Below are 24,467 nucleotides of genomic sequence, written 5' to 3'. Positions count from 1 at the left end.
AGTTCCCACATGGGAGGAGGTTCCAAAACGTACTAATTCAGCCCTTTCATTTGGTACGTGAGGTGACGATAACTGCAACCATTCGGATCTCGTGTGACATACAGACTACAGGTAGATACTAGACAGCTACCACACTCCCCTTTGACCCCCAAAAAATGAAATCAGAACGGGTACGCACGATTTCAAATTGTTTTGCCCTTGAGCATTAGCAACGAAAATCCGATCAGCTGTGTTTGCCACACCGCCCGGACTTGTCAATGTATTGGTGAGATCCGCAAGTTTTTGCCTATGAATAAATGAATACGTGAAAATACTTTTTGCTATATGGGTAAGCATGGTAATAGGATCAGAATAGCAAAAGTTCACCGATCTCTCTCTTACCAATACGATTTGATGAAGATGATGTCTTATTGTTTAGGCTCTCAGGTGTGAACATATAAGCTCCTGCAACATATTCGCAAGCCGGGGCATTTTAGTGTGGGTACTGCCTATTAGATATACTGTGGTTTTGATTGACACAAAAAATAGACCGTAGCTAATGATTTCCACTCACAGTATGTCACGGGGAAGGAGACTATACACAGGAAGTGGTTTGAGGCCGAATCAAAATCGCAGTGTGTTCTGTGCAACTGGGGATCTATTGTGTGCCGGATTTTTATAGCACTTTTGTGTGTGCGAATCCCTGTAACTGAACAACCAGCTACAAACAAACAATATATACATGCCGAAATACAAAAGGGAATTTATAAAATGTCATTGCAATATTATTCGGATCGTTGCCTTCTACACCAAGCTGGAAAATTTCTACATATATCAAACCCGGCCAGATGTAGTAACCCCACCACACAAGTGGGTACCAATATGAATGATGATGCGCAGAACGCAACTGCAATCACGATCGGACGTCAAAGTTTCTGTTCCGCAAAACTTCAGGGCTTGACTAGGCAGTTTCACCTGTGGATAATCTTCCTGGTTACGGGGGAAAGTTCGGAAAATTGAATTCCCGCATCACGTCATTTGCAATTTCGACGTGCTTTCCGTGTTCGACAATTACTTTTTCAATAGCTGCGAGCCGTTGGTCGTTCAAGAGGCTCGTAAGTTCCGTTAGAGGTTTGCGTCTGGTTATAATTTCGGTTTTTAATTGCCTTCGCGTTGTAACCTGGAAACATGGAGACCAAATGTCAAATCAGCTGAGGAACAAAGAGAATATGCCATTAAATCAGATTGCATAGAACATATACAATTGCATAATTATTTCCTAAATAGTTTACTTCCTTAAAATTCCGTTTGGATAGTTAAACGCTCAGAAAAAAAAGGAACAACATTCACTGCGGTCACTGTCGTGGGCTTAGCTAGGCTAGCGAACGCATATTAGCCGCAGCTATAGAGCTTTTTAGTTTCAGGGAATCTAAACTCGAAACCACAGTACATCCACTATAGGCAGTACCCACACTAAAATGACCCCACATGGGAATATGCTTCCAGAACCTTATCTGTACATATCAGAGACGCTAAACAAGGAAAAGGCATAATCTTCGTCAAATCGTATTGGTAAGAGAGAGATCGGTGAGCTTTTGCTAGTCTGGTACTACGGCGCGCTCACCCATATAGCAAAAAGTTGTTTCGCGTATTCATTTATGCATAAGCAGAAACTTACCAATCTCACCAATATATTGGCAAGTCCGGGGGCGGTATGTCAAACACAGCTGATCGGGTTTTCGGTACATCTCGCTCATGCTCAAGGGCAAAACAATTTGAAATCGTGTGTACTCGCACTGATTTCCCCCCTTGAGGGGAAAGGGGGAGTGAGGTAGCTGTCTAGTATCTAACTGTGCTCGAAACTTCCTGCCGGAACTAATTGAGCTCACTAAAAGCACTTTTAACGTACCATGATATATACCTAAAATGCTCTCCAACCAGTTTCTTTTGAAAGTGCGCACGAAGCGCTGGGAAGCACATGGAGTGACATTCACCGTCAAGGGGCTGGCAAGCGCCTACGGACACGCAGTTATTGTGATATCTCTAGCTTTTGACAGCTGGGTAGATTTCCGTCCGGTGATTGGATTTTGGATAGGGGTAGTGAGTTAATGTTACTCGATCCGGTGAATTTTGAAATTAGTTCAAAGTGAGTTGTAGTGTAAGTGATCTATTTAGAGGTCGTCCTAATAGATTACACAAAATGATAATAAATTATGTAAGTTCTTGCGGAAGTTAATCATATATATGTTCAACAGTTTGCTCTAAACTAGTAAGACTAGATCATTATTTGTTGATCGAATATATCTTGTCTTCCGAGTACACCTTGATATCCGATTGTGGAGTAAATGTTAAGAAGTTGTTTATTATAAAAGTGCGGATAATAAATGCTTTCAAAAGTACATATGCTTCACGAGAATTCGTAATGATTCCTCAGTCAACAGAAAACGATTTGTTTTTAACCCTGCTAGCAATTAAAGAAAGGTAAATTCTGCAAATTTAGTGATCAATAGTGAGATTATAATCTAATAATCTAATTTAAGATACACAAATGGCGTCACCTTCTAACACCAAAGCCAATAAGGTCCATTTATTGTCCCACGTGAAGTACGAACATCTTGTTGCCGGGATATCTGGTGGGGTAACGTCCACTCTCATTCTTCATCCGTTAGACTTGATCAAGATTCGGTTCGCTGGTAAGTTCAAATAATTCCGCAAAGTGAATTAAAGGGACATCTACAGTTTTTCCAACCAGAAAGCTAGTATTTTTTTTACTATCCTTTAAATTCCGACGTAACAAAATTCACGTTATCCCCGATGGCAGGCAAAAGTTACCTGTACTTTTCAATTTTATCAGTAATTGTGTTCTGTTGCTATACTTCTCTAATGTGCGTACTCGTGTGCATAATGAGGTGTGGATGCTCCACATTTCCACCGGCCGGATCGGCGCTCCTTGCGAGACTCTTTCAAAAACAATAAATACGATGAACAAAGTTCTCTTCGCGTATAGAACAAATTGCTTGATCATTCTTGTAAATGCTTAACGAAAATTAATTGTTATATTTCTTCCAAGTTAGTTTAGCTTAGTCGAAGCTCCGAAAGTCGGAAGTAGGTACTTAAACTATATGTATACGTTTTGGATATATTTAGGTATGCTGTTATTAGATGAGTTTACATATTATAAACAATAGTTATAAATAATGTAGTTAATATTTTACATAAATAATATATATAATATTTTACATACTTTACTTTATTGTAATCACACTTTCTTCAAGTATGAAGATATTGGGTTGGGTAAAAAGAAATGTCGTATTTTGCCAATAGATGGCAACATTTAAACATATCTTGTTTTGTACCGACAGGCAGACCCTGCCTAATATGGAGCGATGGCGTAGGTCAGGACGCCAGACAGCTTTTAGGGATATCGAATTGGTGGACCTCGGCGCAAAACCGGAATGTCTGGAGTTCCTTATTAAGGCAGGCCTAGAACGGATACCGGTTGATGCGCCGTTTATGATGATGATGATATGTTGTACTTATCGCGTCGGGTATAGTATATACGGCGATTTGAAGACGACAATCTGTGTGGCAAATGTCTCTTTGACAGTGTTGTGATCCTACGTTTCAGTCTCAAGTTATAGCCCGTCAAAGATGGAGTCCAAGCAAAAAAATCGTCATATTTTACGTTTTTACTACCTGAGAGGTTAAAATTCAACGAAGGCGGCTGAAAAAATTTGTGAAGTTTATGGATCCGATATTGTAACAATTCGCACAGCACAGCGTTGGTTCGATCGATTTCATTCTGGTGTAGTGGCTGTCGAACTGCACCCCGTACTGGAAGGCCAATCGTCATAGAAACCGATAAAATCGTCGAAATCATCCAAGTAGACGGGCATGTGATCATTCGCTCGATTGGCCAGGAACTAGGTATAGACCATAAAACCATTTGCAAAAGATTGGATTAAAAAAAAAAGCTGGATGTTTGGGTGCCACACGAGTTGATGCAAAAAAATCTCTTGGACCGAATCAACGCCTGCGATGCACTGCTGAAACGGAACGAATTCGACCCATTTTTGAAGCGAATGGTGACTGGTGATGAAAAGTGGATCACGTACGACAATCTCAAGCCAAAAAAGATCGTGGTCGAAGCGCGGCGAGACGGCGCAAACCATCGCCAAGCCCGGACTGACGGCCAGGAAGGGTTTGCTGTGTGTTTGGTGGGATTGGAAGGGAATTATTCACTATGAGCTGCTCAACTATGGCCAGACCCTCAATTTGGTCCTCTACTGTGAGCAACTCGATCGTTTGAAGCAGGCGATTGACCAAAAGCGGCCAGAATTGGTCAATAGGAATGGTGTTGTGTTCCACCAGGATAACGTTCGGCCTCACACATCTTTGATGACCCGCCAGAAGCTACGGGAGCTCGGATGGGATGTCCTATCGCACCCACCATATAGTCCGGACCTGGCACCAAGTGATTACCATCTCTTCCGGTCCATGCAAAACGCTCTTGGTGCTACTAAGTTCGCCTCAAAAGAGGCTTGCGAAAACTGGCTGTCTGAGTTTTTGATAATAAGGAGGGCGATTTTATAAGGGGGAATAATGAAGTTGCCTTCTAAATGGCAACAGTTTTGCGAACATAATGGCGCATATTTGACTTAAATCAGATAGTTCTAAGTATAATATGTTAAATAAAGCGTCAAATTTCGATCACAAATACGACATTTCTTTTTCCTCAACCCTATATTTTAGTTTGTTTCTTTGTGCTTATCGCTTTTTCGCTTACAATCGTGTGTCGGATCCGCGGAATCGATTTTTTTGCCATCAATTGTAACTAGATAGAGTGTAGAATATGTGGAAAAAGTAATTTTTTGATATTCGGAGTCGTTCGGAAATTATAGTGTTGAACACGTAATAAGTCATGCCGGATTTATGACGATCACCGTAATAAATAATAATAATAATCGTTGGCGCAACAATCCATATTGGATCAGGGTCTTGAAGTGTGTTAGAGCACTTCATTCAAGACCGCAACGGTACACTACAGAATACTGTAGGAGACAATGTGGGCAGCATTGCGATCCTCCGAGATTATTATCCTGATTTGACTCAGGTACTCATTCATAGCTGAGTCGACTGGTTATCCGACGTCAAGACACGATACCAATCCCACTGCCACCAGCGAGATTTGAACCACGGCTTTCCGTATGGCAACCCAGGGCGCGTATTTATCGGTTCGAATGACGTCGCTAAATGGACAAGAATTGAAGCCGAGGCTGTACATGTATTTCTTGAAGAAACCTAAGGCTTATAGACTAGGTATAGCAGATTAATGATCAGTTAAGATTTTAATGCTGAAAATCACATTCTAGTTTTTAAATGCGTGTTTCTCGAAATTGCATATTGAAAAGCTGCTGCCACTATAGCCCAAAATCTATTAAACGATATTTTTTGAAATTTTCTCGACTTATTTAGAACATATTTGTACGGTCCGCAAACTAGGATAATTGCGATTCATTCGGTAGTTTTTTTATTAAAGAAGCCTTAAAAAACACCAAAATTCACAAGAAAAAGTTTAATACGGCACCAAAAATTTAGCTTTTAATATTTTTTAATAATCCTAGTTTGCGGATTGTAGTTAAGTCTGCACGTTAAAATGCCGTTTAGTTTTTTCTTTAAGATCATCGCAGCACTCTCTAGTGTGGAAGCAGACAAACACCATTTTTGGAGATGGGTTTATAAATTGCTCTGTATTTCAATAAGGAACTATGCTATCGGGCTCGGAAAATTATTACGCATGCTCAAAATATTAATAAATATATGGTGAAATATTCAAGATGTCGATAGTAATGTCAAAGCTTTTAATGATCCCTTAATCCAATACTTGGACTGCGGACACCATGTCTGCGGGGATGGATGTGTGAGTTTTACAGTTTACAGATAAACAGAAGTTATTTGGTTTTCTCTTCATGAATTAGTGGTTTAGCTTCGAAAGCCATTTTGTGTAAATGTGACAAGTCATCCACGCTGTTATATGTAAATCGTATTCCATTGTAGCTTTTATATTCTTAAAGCATCTCGGGTTCGCGGACTTTTCGATTATGAGCAATGGTGATTTTTCAGACGCTCCTTACTGCGTTTAACATCATTACACTATTCTCCTATAAATGTCAAATAGATTAAGGCAGTTTCGCCCAGATTAAAAATGTATTTGGACTTTGACTCCTCAGCCTAGTAACTGGGTAGACTTGCAGACTTGGTTGAGGATCGTTAAATCCGGTCGATACTTCGAGGGTGGTTGGAACGATGTAAATTTGAAGTTATATTGATCTAGTTCTTACCTTTGTGTCTTCTAGGTTTCTGAAAAGAAATATTCTCCACTTACTTTCTCAGTTTTAGAACATTTATTTATACTTAAGTGATTACTTGAGCTAGATTTTAACTCTATTTACATATTCACTTAACTAACTACCAACATTGCTCTTTAAATATATTTTTTACTTTATTAATTGATTTGCTAACATTTCCCAACCTGGAACACTTCAAGCTTCCGCAAAAAACGAAACAGTTGTTGTAGTTGCAAGTTGATCCGCGCCATATGCCATCTTTCTGGGCACTTTGTTATGTGTTGTGTATTATTTCCGGACGGAGGCGTCGCTTAAACAGTAAGATTCATGTCCTTTATCAATTTCGACAATTTCGTTTTCCAGCTGCGTACCTGTTGGTCAATGCTGCCACTCTCCCCACAAACGCTTTTAAAGATAATGTGGTTTGTGCTCTTAAAACATCCAACCCTTACTAGCTTTGAAACAACTTTTACCCAATTCCCAAGCAGATTCTTCTGCCTTTGCTTGAACCAAGGGCCTACTAAGTGGGGCATTTTTATTACCATTAAACGATTTTAGAATACATTCATCAACGTCAACATTTGTAGAACCCCTAACTCTTTTCCGATATTGGATGAAACATAGGGGAGTGAGTGTTCAAAATATGTATCCCAAAAAGTGAAACTGGGAACCTGGGACCTGTTGAATCGAAAAATCTGAAAAAACTGAACTGATATGAACGGCGCACATAGGGGCATTTTGTCGATCCAGCCGGTCATAACTATTTACTTAGTTTCTATTATTCCTTAGTACAAAGGGGTCATGAGTAATGACTTAAAATATTGGGTAAGAAACTAATGAAACTATACATTTTTAAGGTTTTGTTTGCAAAACAACACCTTATTAAAATCGGTTCAATGTCTGTCTATCTATCACATACATTTTTCGCAGAAGCGGCTATACCGACAGGTTGAGATATAGGGGAAAAGGGGGGTGTACATTTTTTTTCACCGAATATATTCATATGGGGTATCAAATAAAAGGTCTCGATTAGCCGGTCTTAGTTTTGAGATTTGCTAGAAAGGCGGGGAGTGGGAGGGGTGGAAAATGATGATTTCTTTAACGGCCCCTTTCTCAGGAACTATCCAACTGAAAACCTGAAAAAATCATGAAGCTGCCTAATATGGTGTCCAGGCCTCAAAATACTCTCCACATAGATATCTGTTCAAAATAAGTTAATAATAGTATATTACCATATTTTTGGGAAAATTGAGTCAACCCCCCTTAAGTTTAGGCCAGAGTTATAAAAGTTGGTAGTAGTATAAAATATAATATTTTTCTTTTTGTACGTACACGGAGGTGGAAAATCTTAGAAAGACACGTCCGCCGCTCGAATGCCGGAACTACAGCGGGCGGGTGTGGGATTCACACCTACTAAAAACCACCCCCGATCTCTCCAGCCCCAGCCCCGTGGGACCACCATTGAGGTATTACTTCGCGGGGTAGGTTTGCCTTTAGGCACTCATCCTTCTCCTATTTGCAGCTTTCCTCCTTATTTGTTCCTTCAGCAACTCCTTTTGCATTTGGATGGTTGCGGAGTCAACCGCAAGCCACTTCTTCTCGGACTCCAGCATCTCAGTAACCAAGCTCTCCGGGGTCCCGCTCCTGCCCAGCACCTGGTTTAAGCTCCTTCTCTCCATCGCAAATCGTGGGCAGTGAAACATCACATGCTCTGAATCCTCCGGTATGCCATCGCATCTGGGACAGTTCGGAGAATCATCCAACCCAAAGCGGTGCAGATACTGCCTGTAGCAACCACCGTGTCCCGTGAGGAACTGGGTAATGTGGTAGTTGGTCTCCCCATGTTTTCGCTCAAGCCACACCCTAATGTTGGGAATGAGCCTGTGCGTCCACCGACCTTTCGTAGACTCGTCCCATCTACGTTGCCAGAGATCAAGCGACTCTGACCTTGCCGCATTTCTACGCTGTGCATGCCCCTCCATACGTCTTGCATTGTACAGGACACTCATTTCTTTGGCCAGGATGTCAACCGGGATCATGCCTGGCACCACCAATACTGCCTCATCTGATGTGGTTCTAAAAGCACTGCAAACCCTCAAAGCCATCAGCCGGTAAACCGAGTTCACCTGCTTCCGTCTCTGAGAGTTTGCAAGTGCCTCTGCCCACACAGGCGACGAATAGAGCAGGATGGAGCGCACCACTCCGGCTAGCACCAACCTCCGGCAATGTTTCGGTCCACCAATATTTGGCAACATTTTTGCAAGTGGCGTGGTGGCACTGGCTGCCTTTTGGCATGCATACTCTAGGTGTTGCCCAAAAATCTAATTTAGTGTCAATTATTACCCCCAGGTATTTGATAGCCGGCTTTGATACGACCGTATGTCCACCGACCTCCACTTTCACAGCGTTATTTTTTCTGCGGTTCGTTATTAAGACCGCTTCCGTTTTCGCGTCCGCCAAGGTCAGCCCGGCCTTTTCTAGCCTGGACTTTACCGCTCTCACTGTTTCCGTTGCGTAAACCTCCACATCTTCTGGATGTTTTGCTGGAACAACCACAGCTAGGTCATCACCAAAGCCGACAATCGTAGTCCCCTCTGGGACGGGAAGAGCAAGCATCCCATTATACATAATATTCCACAACAGGGGACCAAGTACCGATCCCTGTGGTACCCCGGCCGTGACAATGTACTCTTTGGGACCCTCATCCGTCCCGTACCAGAGAGTCCTCTCTGAGAGTTAGTTTTCCACTAAATTCGCTAAGTATCCGGGGACACCTATGTCAGCAAACGCCCCTTTAATTCTATTCCAGTTGGCCGAGTTGAATGCGTTTTTGACATCCAACGCCACCACGGCACAGCAGCCGCCAGAAATCAGTGCACCTTTTGCAAGGTTTACCACCATGCCAATTGCGTCCACCGTAGAGTAGGCACGTCGGAAACCAAACTGGCGTTCCGACAAACCATTGCTGGCTTCGACGATGGGCAGGAGTCTGTTGTAGATGACTTTCTCCATCATCTTCCCCATTATATCCAACAGGCAGATAGGGCGATACGACGCTGGGTTTCCAGGTGGCTTGCCAGGCTTCGGAAGTAACACCAACTTTTGCTTTTTCCACTGGGCAGGGAATATTCCTTCTTTTAGGCACGCCTCGAAGGTGTTGGCGAAAAGGTCGGGCCTAGTCTTCACTGCCAGTTTCAAAGCTCGGTTGGGGATGCCATCCAAACCTGGGGCCTTGTTGTCACCGAACCTACCACATATTTCCCGCAACTCCTCCACAGTTACAGGCGGTATTATGCCGTCATTTAACTGGACGAAAATTTGCCTTCCCCTATTTTCGTGGTGAGGGAACAGAGCGGTAACAATCTGTTTCAGGAGGCGCGGACAGGTCACCTGGGATGATTTCCGCAATCTTTTCATCACCACTCTGTAAGCCTCGCCCCAAGGGTTTATGTCGGCATGGTCGCACAGCTGTTTGAAGCAGTTCTTTTTGCTCCTCCGAATGGCTTCCTTTAGGCGGCCACGGAATTGCTTGTGTGCCTACTCTCGACGGTCGCCACCGGGTTTTCCCCTGAGCCTCTGGCAAAGCCTCCTTGCCCGAAAACATGCGGCTCGCAAGCTTGCGATTTCGTTGTTCCACCAGTAGCTGGGTTGCCTACTGGGGAGCAATCGCCTTCTGGGCATAGTAGCATCGCATGCTTCCGTCACCCATCGAGTGATCTGGGTGGCTTTCTCTCCAGCCGTGCCATTCAGGGATATGTCGGATCTGAGCACCGCGGAAAACGTGACCTCCTCGAAAGCTTTCACTGTCCAGCCAAGCATACCACCCGGCATTCTGCGAAAACTCTTTTTCGAGCTCGATCCGCCCTTGATCTCTATGCAGATTGCCTGGTGGTCGCTGTGAGTATAGTCCTCACTGACATGCCAAGCGATTCTACTGGCTAAAGTGGCACTCACGTATGTCAGGTCCACTATAGACCCCAGGCCCCTTCCCCGGAAAGTGTACGAAGACCCAACATTCGCCAGTACCACGTCCAGCTCCGCGAATGCTTCGAGGAGAACAGGTCCCCTCACATTAGTTATTCAAGAGCCCACACATTGAAATCGCCTCCTATTATGATTGGCCAACGTCCTCTTGCATCCAAAACAAGAGCGGCAAGCATCCGCTCATACTCGACGAGTGTAGCGCTGGGTGGAGCATAGCAGCTGTAGATGTGGATGCCCTTCACCTTCGCTCTGATGAAGCCCTCCTCCGGGTGCTCCATTATTTCCTCCACAAGTCCACAGCGCTGCTTGGCCCGTTTGGTCTTTGACCCAAACGCTACCACCGCGGTTTCGGTATGGTTCACTTAGTATGGCCACATCGATGTTTTTCTCGCGGATGGTTTGCGCGAGTAGATCCCGCGCCGCCTCGCAGTGGTTGAGGTTGATTTGTATCAACCTCATCTGCGATTTGTGCTAAGGGCTCTCCTGTATTCCGGGCACCTGCTGCTGCCTGCAATGTGCCGATGGTCCACACCCTCCTTTCCTTTGCACAGTAGACAATTTGGGTCAGCTCCGCAGTCCTTGCTGATATGGCCTTCCACTCCGCATGTCCTGCATTGCTTTGACCTGTCATTTGGGCTAGTGCATGCCTTCGCAATGTGACCAAAGCTAAGGCATCTAAAGCACCGTTTTAACGCCACCTGTTTCCTAAGGCGACACATAACCCCGCCTATTCTCACTCTCCCTGCTGCTAACAGTTTGAGTGCGTTCTCCGCTGGTAGGCTGATGATGGCGGTTTGTATTCCCCCATAGACTTTCCTTAGCGTTTTCACCACTAACTCTTCTAGAAAGGCAAAATCGAACTGTTTCTCCAACGCTTCGCGAACCTCCTCCTTCGTCGTGATTTCATCTATATCTTTGCAGATTATAGTGATCTCCGGCCTGCTAGCTCTTATGTCGACTTCCTGCCCTAAAGTCTTCCCGATTTGGCTTAACAATTTGTCCGCGGTTACATACTTGGATTTCTTAAGCTCCAACATAAGATCTCCCTTCTGAGACCGTCTAATGCGGCTGACGTTGTCTCCCAAATTTCCTGAGAATGTCAGCGTATGACCCTTCGCCTCGTTTGGAAATAATAATCACGTCCGGTCTTATGTTCCTTCGATTATTTCTTTTCGGCGGTTCTACCTTCCTCCAAGCTTCCGCATCCGCCTTTGAAGGGTCGATTCCTTTTCTCGAGGTAGCCACTGCAATATTTTCACTGGCAGCTTCAGGCGTACTTTTCATGAACTCCGCCTTTTTGGGAGTTGAGTCCTTTTTTCTTTTCGGGGTTTACTGGCCTGTTGAGTCATTCAGCTTCTCGCGTAGCCTCTTCCCCGGTTTCTCCCTTTTCGCGTTTTGAACCGGCGTTACTTGAGTTGCCTGGTTCACTTTTCCAATCGGCGACTTCCTTACTCGTTCATCCTGGGCCTTGCCGTACGTCAAACGGATGCCTCTTATCATGGTCCTTATATTTTGGTGAATGTTTCTGCGCTCCTTTATAAACTCACAAAGCTCCATGATCTTTTTACCGAGGGCTCCTCCATGTTTGGTTTTATTTCTGGGTATCCTTCCCATAGCCAATTTTTATCCACGGGTGGGCGTTAACTTCCCACCTACCCGGCCTGGCCATAAACATGCCCATACACGCACATCTCCGGATGCGTGCATGTGCATAGCCATAACACATTCGCCGAGCATTCCCTTATCCGCACGAAGGGACGGACTTGATGGGAGATTTGGCAACTCTACACAGGATAAAATATAATATGAAGCATATTAGCCCTAAGTTTGATCAAAATCATACTATTAGTAACAAAGTACAGTAGCTCAAAGTTGTCTTTACCGTGTAAATTTACAACCAAGTACTAAATTTGACATGCTAAATGCATATACAGCATCCAGCTTCCGGTTTCCCGACTTGTTAATCTATTTCTTTGCTCTGAAAACACAGTTCATGTACTATTTTGCACTAAGTTGATGATGACATTGCTCTTCAACGTCTTGATCATTATCTGTGTCTACAAAGTGCTTTTCCAAATCGGAATCTAAATGATTTTTAGAATCAAGTATATAAATCAATTGCATTTTTCGTAAATGGCAATATATTTTTTTAGGAGTTGGTCTCATGCTAGTCAGTAGGGGGTACGAACTAAGGCTATTGATATTAAACTTAATCCTTGAAAATTTTCTTGCAAAAGTCTGCCTATAAAGCAGGAAATGTTTGTTTCGGCAAAAGATTTGATTGGGTGGTGCGACTGTCATAGATAAGGCGACAACCGCATTATGCAATAGAATATTCTGCATCGTAGGTGTCATAGGTTACCACGGATGCAGAGTCTGTAAACTTGTCCAAATGGACTTTGTGACAACTTAATGCCACTTCGAGGGCGACTTTGATTCGATAAATCTAATTCTGGATTGGAAAAAAACTTTCTTCTCGTGTTGTCATCATTAGTGTTTCAAGCATCATCATGTGCTTTATGGAATACAACTTTCCTACCAGTAAAAGTGTCGTATTTTGTAAAGTTTTGATAGCATTTTGTACATACTCAGCTCTTGGGTTACATCCTCAGCTTCTTTTACGATCCTGATTCAGATAAGTCGGCGATGTCGTGATGATGATAGGGTTGGATTTTGCCAAAGGTTTGTAAGATCCAAGAGTGGCAGTTGCGACAAACACAACCAGAACATGGTTGGGTGTATCCTATAAGTATTTTGCTGCCTCTATCCTACTTTTGATGACCATATTAAAGTTCTATAGATCGCTGTGTCCGCTATTTGAGAAGAGGCGCCTTTCTCAGCATTAAAGCACCTGACCTTTAATCTGCTTGCTGACCTTTATATCATCATTGAAGGTGATCTGAATTGTGATATCGGCGAACAGGCAGTCAGCTGGTGCCATGTGGATAAAGACTTTGGTATACTCAATGAAGTGGGTGAGCGTATTATCGATCTTGTACTTGCCAATACATGGTTTATTAAACCTACGACTATAAAAGCCTTCGTTTTCTCACCGTCCCTAGTAGCAAAGCGACGACGTTGTATCAGTACTGCCCTGAGCATAGAACCGCAGTTGAATGAACATGAGGAATGCGCAGACCGGTTATCATTGCATTTTCTTCACATGTTTTTTTAAAGTTATTCATTTCTACGAAAAACAACGGTCAATCAATGATATGTTTTCGATTTTATTTGATCTTCAGCGAGTTTTATAATTCCCCGTTTATAGAAGGACCTATCTTTATTGGTAAAAAACTGTAGAAAGCGTTGATTTGCCGACTCACCTGAATTTAACGTTACTATATCCAAAGAATGTTAAAGAGAGCGAGCGATTGGTGGTTGCATCAATCGTGGAAAAATTGCGAGAGAGGCGTCTTCAATGGTATGGTCATGTAATTCGCGGTAACGGTCTGAACATCGAAGTCGATGGGAACCGACCAAAAGGCCGGCCAAAACAACGGTGGCTTGATATGCTGGATGGCTCATGCATGGCTGGGGCAGATGCAGTGGTGACCCTACGGCGGTCCACCCCAACTTAATCGTTCGCCCCCTGCCGCTTTAAGCCCTAAATAAATGGGAGGAACGACGCTTCCTGGGAGATGGTTAGGGAGTAATAAGAAATCTAGAGCTCAAAACATTATAATATTAATATAAGGCATTTTCTCTCTTGATCATTTCTTTCACGGACCCATTCTCAGAAACTACCCAAACGACAAATCTGAAAAAAAGTCAGGAAGCTGCCACTATATGGTGGCTAGGCTCCGAAATAGTCTCCATACCGATATGTGTTCAAATATAGTTAAAAATACTATATTACTATAATTTTTAGTAATTGGCTGCCAAGCCCCTCTTAAGTTTACCCTATAATTACCAAATATAGGCTATAGCATAGAGCATGATTCTGCCAAGTTAGGTGGAAGTCGCATTATTATTAACAAAGTTATAATAGGTCTAAGTCGTCGCTTCTTTGAAAATTCAAGACTTTGAATGTCGAAAGTGGATATTCTCACATAATATATGCATATTTTTTCATGGTGGGTTCTATTCGGATAAATACTCAAAATACTTTCATACTTGAAACGTCCAGCTTCTGGTATCCCGGTTTGTTTTTCGTCTGATTCAACATGTCTAATCATTAGATCCTCCTCCTTCGACTTTTGTGAGGAGGAACGCCTGCAACCCGGCTGTATCGACCAATTCTCCGAATTGGTCGGCAACTTTTTCCGCGTTCTGTTGTCACCTTGCTACTACAAGATGCCCGTCCTCCTTTCAAACGATACACTCGCGTTTTTTACTTTGCGATAAATTTTCGCCAACTGCAAGCGGGTGTCTTTTCTAGCACTCGTAAAACTTGAAATCCATTTTACATATTTAAATGAATTCTGATTTCACAATTCGACGTGAAAAACCCTAACGCGCCGGCACACACCGCACTTGACAACCTTCTTGCTCCTTTCTTTCCCTCCTTTTCTTTTTTTCCAAAAACTAATTCTCCAGTCATGTATCGCGGCAAAGCAGAGCAGGGCGGTACACACAAACTCCCCTTCCGTGATCGAAGTCCGAGGATTCAAATGTGAATTTTCGAAGTTTAATTTGAAATTGGAATATTCGAACCTCAAAAGCGGTCAGGAAAATGATATCGATGTAACAGTTGCTCCCTTTACTGAAGTAAAGGAGTAAAATGTGGTCAAAATGAACACTTTGGTCTTCTGTTTTCAACATCGTCGGCTCGTCGTGATCGGCCTCGCCATTTGGCTCTATCGAATGCCTGATCAGGGTGCAATCTCGAGGCTTTGAAATCCCCATCTTGCGTATCAAGCCACCGTTGTTTAGGCCTGCCTTTTGGTCGTTTACCACCGACTTCGATGTGCAGACCATTCTTGGCAAGTGAATTTTTGTTAGAACGAATTGAGTGACCATACCATCGAAGACGCTTCTCTGGCAACTTTTCCACGATCGGTGCAACCCAATAACGATCGCGGATATCCTCATTTCAGATGTGATCGAAATGTGTCACCCCACTAGTCCAACGTACCATCTTCGTTTCCATTACCGCAAGACGCCGTTCATTGTCTTTTATGGTCGGCCAACACTCAGAACCATAGAGAGCAACTGGACGGACGACATTACGGTAAATTTTAGATTTGAGACGTTCGTTGACACGTCGATCACAAAGAACACCAGTTGTGGAACGCCACTTCATCCAGGTTGCGTTAATGCGTGAAGCAATTTCATAACGCAGTTCTTTAGCTATTCTTCGCTCCGTAACTAGTCCTAGCGACCTGGCTCGTTAAGCTCGAACGTTATTATGGAAAAGGGATATCACCAATCAGAATTCGTTCGCTGGCCGTTCGGCAGCTCATACAAAAATCAAATTTCAAGATGTTTTGTGTCACCTCACTGTAACAATTCCACTTTCGCATCGAGCGCAGAATTCCCAAAACAATGAATAAAAAACGACCGTAGTAAATGCTTGATCAGAATGATTTATACATATCGATACTCTCTACGAACAAACTCCACCGCTAGGTAACGTACAAAAAAAAATCCACTAATTGGAACGAAAGAGATTAAAGAAATTATGAGTCGCTGCACCGCAAGAACAACCGTCTATCGCAAGGTTGGAGGCAGAAGAGACCGATCCGTCTCCATGTGGTTCTTTCTGCCCCAACCAACGGCACACTCTCACCGCTAGCTCTCCACTTCCGTGGCGAGTTCTAAAGGCGTGCGCCATCTATCCGTCGTATCCGCAACATTCGAAATAAATTTCGAATGCCGCGAATCCTGCTACGCCACAGTTCTCCATTGGCTGATAGCGTTGACCCGAGGTATTTAAATCGCTCAGTTCTGGGCAGATCACTGCCGCTGACAGTGATTGTGCCTGATTCATGGGGATCGATCGTCAAAAATTCAGTTTTGTTTAAATTCAATCTGAGACCGTGTTTCATGGGGCGGTCATTCCATTGCTCAAGATCATTTTTGCTATTAGATGCTAGGAAAACATCATCTGCATAAAGCAGTGTGTAGGGCGCTGGACGTTGAATACCCGGTGTGACGGTGTCCATAACAAGGACAAAGAGGAGTGGTGAGAGGGCGCTTCCTTGATGAATACCAACAGAGACACGAGGCGGTTTTGATACACCCGCCATACTTCGAACTTTACTTTTCGGATCATGGTAGAGCAATTGAACTCAGCGCACGAGTTCCTCCGGCACGAAGTGTTGTCGTAAAGCATACCAGATGAGTTCGTGTGGCATACGGTCAAACGCTTTCTCTAGATGCGGAAATGCAATGTAAAGAGTGCGATGCTTCTCATGGTGTTTCTCTATGAGTAACCGCGCAGAGTGTATTGCGTCAGTAGTTCCGCAGTTCTTGACAAATCCGGCTTGATTCACGGTTATTTCAACGATTTCGCGAATACGGTTGTCAAGAATGCGTTCAAAAATCTTCATGGTATGGGAAAGTAATGGGATCGGACGGTAATTTGAACATTCTGCTGGACTACCTTTCTTTTTCCATATTGGAACAGTGGTACTTTCTTGCCAGTCAGATGGTGTTCTTCCTTCCTGAATTACCCGGTTAAAGAACTCACTGAGCCATAGTGTTGGGTCCTAGCTCTTCGCTTTCTAGAGTTCAGATGCGATGTCGCCAGGTCCGGTTGCTTTCCCCGATTTCATTTGTTTTATTGCCTCCTCGACTTCAGTTGCGCTGACTGGGGAACTGGTCCAAATGTCGGCAATGATTGTGGAAGTGGAGGATGAAGTATTCTCGCCATCTATCCGTTGCAGCTCGACCTTCAGTAAGCAAAGTACCGTTCTTGTCATTAACGTAACAGAAGTGTTCGATATCCTGTGTGCGTTCATTACGGCTTTTAGCAAGTCGATACAGATCTCTCTCGCCATCCCGAGTGTCCAGTTTATCGTAAAGTTTTTTGAAATGGTTCGCTCGGGTGACAGCGACCGCTTTCTTTGCTTCCCGGTTGGCATTCTTATAAATTTGCCAATTAGCGGGCGTTTTATCGTCGAGAAGTTTGTGGTAGAGGCGTTTCTTTTCACGGACCTTCATTTCAACATCATCATTCCAAAGCCAAGTATCTTGATTGATGTACCGCTTACCCGGCTTGGTGACCCCGAAGGTTGCAGAGGCCGCTTTATGGATCGTGTCTATCATTTGGTTCCACGGTTCTTCCACATTCGTAATGGTCGGCAATCGTATGAGTGAGACCGTTTCTTCTTTCTTCTCACCAAATCGCCACCATTTAATGCGCGCCGGGCCAGTGCGTTCCTCACGCTGTTTTATGCATACGCGGTGAAGAAGTGAATAGTGCGATCAGCTGATATGAGCTTCATCAGCCGATCATCAAATCGTTCGACTTCTTTAATGGCATCACGGAAACCCTCTGAGGTGGCAATGCCAACACGATATTGATTGTGTGGGTTACCAAAATAGAGAAGTTTGTAGCCATTTTGACCGCGTTCGCGTTGAATGTCGCAGCTTTTGGCACCAGACCATCGGGTTTCTTGCAGAGCGCAGATATCAATGCGCCTTTTCCGAAGGGCTCTTGCGAGTTCCTCGGTCTTTCCAGTTAGGGTACCAACATTTAGTGTACTTACACGTATTTGTTTTGTTCGTTGTGTGCGGACTAACTTGCTTACGTCCTGACGACGTCCATGCGTCAAGAACCCTTGCCCATTTCTCGACAGGGCCGGGCCCGTCCTGCCGCGTCGACTGAGGTGGACGCCCTAGCATTTCTCCGAGGCTTGTGACTCAATCCGATCATCATGTTTGTAACGACATTGTATGCATTTTCTTGGTCGACCTGCGCGGGACCTGTCATCAAGAGAGATCAGGTAGGATTTAGCATAGTAGAATAACTCCAACTATACTCTATTTATCTCTTTCCCTGATCTCAGCATTTTATTTTTATTGAGGATAGTACAGAGTACGTTGCCTCAAACCCTCCTCCTTTGCCTGGGCTTGGGACCAGCATACTATGTTAATAGCATGCCGGAGTTTTTCAAACTCGCGCTTGTAGGGCCATGAAAAAGTTACACTGGGTTTTGCAACATGATATCTTTTCTGAATAGAAAATGAGGTTTTATGAGTCAAATTAAACCAATTCATTTTAAGGTCTGCAACTAATTTGACGGTAGTGCTGTTGCAAAGTTGTAAAAAAAAATTACTGAAAGGGATAAGATGAAGAGTTAGGTTTAGTAGATCTATAATAAACAGATTTTTAAATGCTTTTTGAGCTGCTGCAGCGAAAGGGGCCTGGTTGAGTGCGGAAAAACAGATGGTGAAAATCGCTTGATGAAACGAAAGTGTTTTCGGAATCCAAAGTGCGGAGTACCTAAAAAACCCAAAAATTCAAAGAGCATTTGGAATGGGCGGAAAAATAAGTATAAAAATAATTGGAAGGCATGCAAATTCAGAAGGATACTATTCTTTGATGAATTCAAATTCAATTTATTTGGATCCAACGGGAAGGAAAAAGCGTAGAACGAATGGATTTCCAAGAATTGCCGTAGACATTTAGACAAGGAATGTTTTGAGGATGTTTTATGTATCGTGATGCGGTGTGGTTGTGAGTTGAAAAGAGCACATTTAAAGGTATTAAACCCAAAACCCAAATTTCTTACTAAGCCAGGCGAATTAATTGAGGACGTACATATAGTGAAACCTCTCTAAGTTGAAATGTTCCTAAGCCAAATTATTCTCGAACTCGGCCTTTCATTGGCATTCCCGTCAATTTCCTGTATCAAATTCGCCATATATTTATTGATATCTTGAGCATACGTAATAATATTTCCAGCCCGATAGCATAGTTCATTATTGAAATACAGAGCAATTTATACATCCATCTCCAAAAAGGTTTGAAATAATAAAAACTTGTTACTTCTTTTTCCTATTGTTAAATGACAAATTCGCTTTAGTACTTTATCTTCAGCTGGGCAAATAAGGGCATAAAGTTTGGAAATTCTAGTCCTAGTGGAAGTGTTAAAAGGAACAGAGCATGCAACTACCAAACAGTTGGTAAAGCTGCTTTCGAATGGTTTAGTTTAATGCGAGGCTTGAAATGATGATTGCCTCTGGATGGATCCTCATTCTCTCTTTTCAAGGTTTTGTGTAAAACAAAAATTATTAAAATCGGTTTACTATCAGTCTGTCTGTGTCACACAAATTTTTTTGGGAAAAGGTTATAGCTATTGACATCAAATTTGGTGGAAAGTTGGGAACTGTAAAAGCTCACGCATACATCATTCTACGTTGACCCTAAGGGTGGTGTACTTTTTTTCAGCAAATATAGTTATGTGGGTGAAATGTTGGATGAAAGGTTGCGGTTAGTACTTTTCGAAGTCGGTGTTAGTTTTGACAGAGGGTCGAAAGTAGTCAGTCCATTCTCAGAACGAACGCAACCGAAAAATATGAAAAAATCAGTAGGCTGCTACTATATAGTGGATAGGTTCCGAAATACCTTCCATACCGATATCTTTTAAAATAAAGTTAATAATAGTATATTGCTATAATTTTTAGTAATTGAATGCAAAACCTTCATCCTAGAATCACGAAATGCAGGCTATAATATAGAGCAAGTTTGGTGGAAATCACGCTATTACTACCAAAGTTATAATAAGTCAAAGTTGTCGTTTCTTTGACAATACAAGGCTTTGAATGTTAATATTACGCGAAAGCGAATATTCTCACATAATATATGCATATATTAAATGCTAGGTAGTAATGGGATATGCTTTTATAAAAGAAATAGCCAAAATCGTTCATGCCTGAAGCGTCCAGCTTCCGGTTTCCCGACTTGTTTGTTTTATTTAGTCCAACCGTCGCGTATCTTTTGGTTTATTATTCTGGGTAACCTTGCCATAGCCATTTTTATCTACGGGTGGCCGTTTTCCTTCCACCTACCCGACCTGCGCATAAACATGCCCATGCATGCACACCTTCGAATGCGTACAACTACATATTCACACGCATCCCTCGAGCATTCTCTTATCCACACGAGGGGACGCGTCTGATGACGCGAATGCAGTGAGTTACCTCGTTCTATATAGAACTTAAGATTGGTCTACATACTTTCAAATGAAAGGGCTCGATTAGTAGTTTTCAATGCCAATTCTCAGTTTTGACATTTAATGCAATATGGGGGAGGGCGGGGGCTGCAAAGTGAAAATTTCTTTCACGGACCCATTCTCAGAACCTACTCAACCGAAAAATCTGAAAGAAATCACAAAGCTGCCACTATTCCGCGCGTAGGTTCCAAAATACCCTCCATGTCGATATCTGTTTAAAGTGAATAATAGCATCTTACTATAAATTTAGTAATTGACTGCAGAATCCACCTTAAGTTCATCCTAGAATCATGAAATGCAGTAACATAGCTTATAATATAAGGCTTGATCCTATCAAGTTTGGTGGAAATCGTGAAAAGTTATAATAGGTAATAATTGTTGCTTTAGTGAAAATTCTAAAACTTTGAATGACAGCATTACGCTGAAGTGAATGCTCTGCTTAATATATGCATGTATATTACGTGCTAAGTACAAATGGGGCAAATATTCGCTAAAAATTGTTTTTATAAGAAATACTCAAAACCTTTCGTACCTGAAGGGTCCAACTTTCGGCTTACCGACTTGTTTACAAGTGCTTAGTAAACGGCACTTTAATGTTAAAAGGAGATGAATGTTTTGTCAGAAAGTACAGCCGAGAAAGCCGATTAAAATCAACGTCAAACAAGTTGAAGTCTTTAATAATAGGAAGAAGTAACAAATCTCATTGTTTTCGACGAATAAATCCCCGTCGTCACAGGACTGTGTCTAGTTGGACGATAAACAATGAATTCTGGAAGATGGTCGCCAAATTGCGGGAAACGGGAGCAATGGTGAGAATGATGATGATGACGCTACAATAAAAATATCTGATAGAGAAGAAATCAATCAATCAATTTGCAAATAATTTGGTTAGTGTCTAATGTACTTTATGGAGTATAATTTTCTTTACACAGAAAAGATTTTTTTTGCATTCTTAGCAATGTACGAATGGAAAACCTCTATAGAGAGTTCCTCACATAAGATGAACCAAAATCCTTTATACCCGAAGCGCTGAGCTTCCGGTGTTCCCACGTGTTCTTGGCTGTTCGTATTATTTGAGTTTCAGTTTCTCGAGACCACCCATAGATTCGCATATATATGGATAGGAAGCTTGCACGTAGTGACCAATTCAAACAAGTCGGAATACCGGAAGCTCGCGCTTCGGGTATAAAGGTTTTGTGTTCATCTTATGTAAGAAATTTCAACGCACATTTTTCTATCCGTATATAGCTACAAACCCAACATATTCCTTCATATTTTTCCAAACTACGAGAACATAAGGGGGATGCCGGGTAAATTTCTAAAATATGGAAATATGCTATTATTAGCTTTATTTGTGCAGATATCGGAACCGGATATATTTTGAGGCCTAGATTTTATAGAGATGCATCATTGTGATTTTTTCAGATTTTTCGGTTGGATAGATTCTGCGAACGAGACCTGTTACACTTTTTGGGGGTCATATTTTGAGCCCTCACTCGCTTATGTTTCACCCAATATCAAATATTAAACCAGTTTCGAAAAGTACTAATTGAGAACTTTCGTTTGATACCCCAAATGGCTACATTCTGTGAAAAAAAATGTTGATCCTCCTTTCACTTGTATGGGGAGCCCCCCTTAAATTTAACACAAGATGGCGCCACTTACTACATGTAAAGGGAACACCAGATTACATACTCTCACCAATTTTCGTGACAATCCGTCTAGCCGTTTCCGAATAAATCGGGTGTGATATGCAGACAGACGGACAGACAGACACCGTCTCGATTCTAATAAGGTTTTGTTTCACACAAAACCTTAAAAATGTATATGTATGTTCGTTTTCAAATGCGTATATATATGGAAAGGTATGCCAGCCTATAGTTTCCCGATTTCAATGGTATGCAATATAAACGTACATAAGTGCAGTGCTGGACATAAGAATGTTAACAGGTAGTCTAACTGTGCTTGGAGAACCACAAGATGGTTACAGAGGTTTTTGTTACCTTAAATTTTTTCTGAGAGTAAATTGAAATCTTATGATTCGAAAAAAATCATTTCTCTTAAGTTCTTAAAATAATTTGGCGGTACTATGAAGTTGTTAAGTGAAAAAATGGAACGTTGTAAAAAAAATACTGAAAGGGATCAGATGAAAATTCGGAAAATTTAAATTTGTGTGACATGGAAAGCTGGATAAATTAAGCAAGAAAAGGGGCCTGGAAAAGTGTTTTTTTCTTTTTCTTTAACCTTTGTCCCGTCCATAAGCAGGCTCATCGTGATCGGTTCCGCCATTTTGCGAGGCCTTCAAATCACAATCCAGTGTATCAAGCCACCATTGTTTCATCGGAGACGCTTCCCTCCCAATTTTTCCACGATCGGTGCAACCCCATATCGATCGCGAATATCCTCATTTCGGATGTGATCAAGACGTGTCACACCACTAGTTCAACGCATCATCTTCATTCACTGTTTTTTATAGTCGGCCAAGAACGGTAGAGGACGACAGGGCGGATGACATTGCAATAGATTTTAGATTTGAGACGTTCGTTAATACGTCGATCACAAAGAATACAAGTTGTGGAACGCCGCTTCATCCAGGTTGCGTTAATGCGTGAAGCAATTCTATAACGCATATTTAAATCGCTGAGTTCTTTGCAGGTCACTGCCGCTGACAGTGATAATGCGTGTTTCATGGAGATCGGTCTACAACAATTCTGTTTTATTAAGATTAAATCTAAGACCGTGTTGCATGAGGCGATCATTCCATTTTTGGAAAAGTTGTTCGAAATCATTTTTGCTATGAAACACCAGGACAACATCATCTGCATAAAGCAATATATAGGGCGCTGAAAGCTAGATGTCCCGTGTGACACTGCCCATAAAAGGAACAAAGGGGAATGCTGAGAGGGCGCTTCCTTGATGGATACCGACAGAGACAGGAAGGGGTTTTATATGTCCGCCATAATTCGCACTTTACTTTTCAGATCGTGGCAAAGCAAAATATTCCAGCACAAGACTTCTAATGGCACTAAGTGTTGTTGAACATACCAGATGAGTTCGTGTGACACACGATCACACGCTTTTTCAAGATTCAGAAAAGCAATTTAAAGAGGCGATGTTTCGCACGGTATCAGTAGTTCCGTTGCTCTTAACAAACGTGCCTTGATTCATGGTTGTTTGAAAGATTTCGCGAATGCGGTTGTCAAGAATGCGTTCAAAAATCTTAATGGTATGGGACAGTAACAGAATCTGCTGGACTACCTTTTTCTTTTTCCATATCGAAAATGTGGTACTTTCTTGTCCATTAGATGGTGTTCCAGCTCTTTGAATATGCCGATTGAAGAATTCATTAAGCCACAGTGTTGGCTCCCAGCTCTTCGCATGCAGAGCTCAGATGCAATGTCGTTAGGTCCTGTTGCTTTCTCCAATTTCATTCGCTTTATTGCCTCCTCGACTTCATTGGCTTTAACAGATGCAGTTGGTCCAAATGTCGGCACTGCTTGTGGAAGTGGAGGATGAAGAAATTCTTCTGTTGAAATCTGGTGGAAATATTCTCGCCATTTATCCGTCGCGGCTGGTTGATATCCTAATTGCGTTCGTGGTGGCTTTTGACATAAAGATCTTTGTAATGGAGCGCTCGGGTGACAGTTATCGCTTTCTTTGTTTCCCGGTTGTCATTCTTATCAATTTGCCAATTGACCAGTTTTTTATCGTTGGTGTGTGGTGGAGGCGTTTCTTTTCACCGACCTTTATTTCCACGTCGTCATTCCAAAGTCGAGCATCTCGATTGATGAACCATTTATTTGGCTTGGTGACCCTGAGGGCTTTATGGATTGCGTCTTTAGTTTGGTTCCACTATCCTTCCGCACACGTAATGGTTTGTAATCGCGTAAATGAGATCATTTTTTCTTCTCACGAAATCGTCCCCATCGACTATACGCTTGCCACCCTCATTGCGAGTTCCAAACCCCCTCCTTCATGATATCTGTTGCCGTCTGCCTTTACAGTCTCATAATTATTAAGGGCGTCATCCCGTGTG

The 24,467-nt window shown here is 42.5% G+C and overlaps 1 protein-coding gene across 3 annotated transcripts in view; it reads left to right on the top strand.

Moving 5' to 3' along the window:
• The first annotated feature begins 1,837 nt into the window (after positions 1 to 1,837).
• The window catches only part of LOC119651463 (mitochondrial folate transporter/carrier-like), a 133,822-nt gene continuing 111,192 nt past the window's right edge, over positions 1,838 to 24,467 (top strand). The window contains exons 1-3 of one of the 3 annotated variants that reach the window (XM_038055081.1): positions 1,841 to 2,125; positions 2,235 to 2,460; positions 2,520 to 2,672. In XM_038055081.1, the coding sequence (XP_037911009.1) occupies positions 2,528 to 2,672 (145 nt within the window). In that variant the 5' untranslated portion in view covers positions 1,841 to 2,125; positions 2,235 to 2,460; positions 2,520 to 2,527. Of the gene's footprint in view, positions 2,461 to 2,519; positions 2,673 to 24,467 lie in introns of all 3 variants that reach the window. The other 2 variants (XM_038055089.1, XM_038055074.1) reach the window with 2 other exon arrangements.

Source organism: Hermetia illucens, chromosome 1 (assembly GCF_905115235.1).
Source record: "Hermetia illucens chromosome 1, iHerIll2.2.curated.20191125, whole genome shotgun sequence".
In the NCBI taxonomy this organism is placed as follows: domain Eukaryota; kingdom Metazoa; phylum Arthropoda; class Insecta; order Diptera; family Stratiomyidae; genus Hermetia; species Hermetia illucens.
The sequence above is the reverse complement of the archived record's forward strand: the minus strand, read 5'-3'. Positions and strand labels throughout refer to the sequence as shown.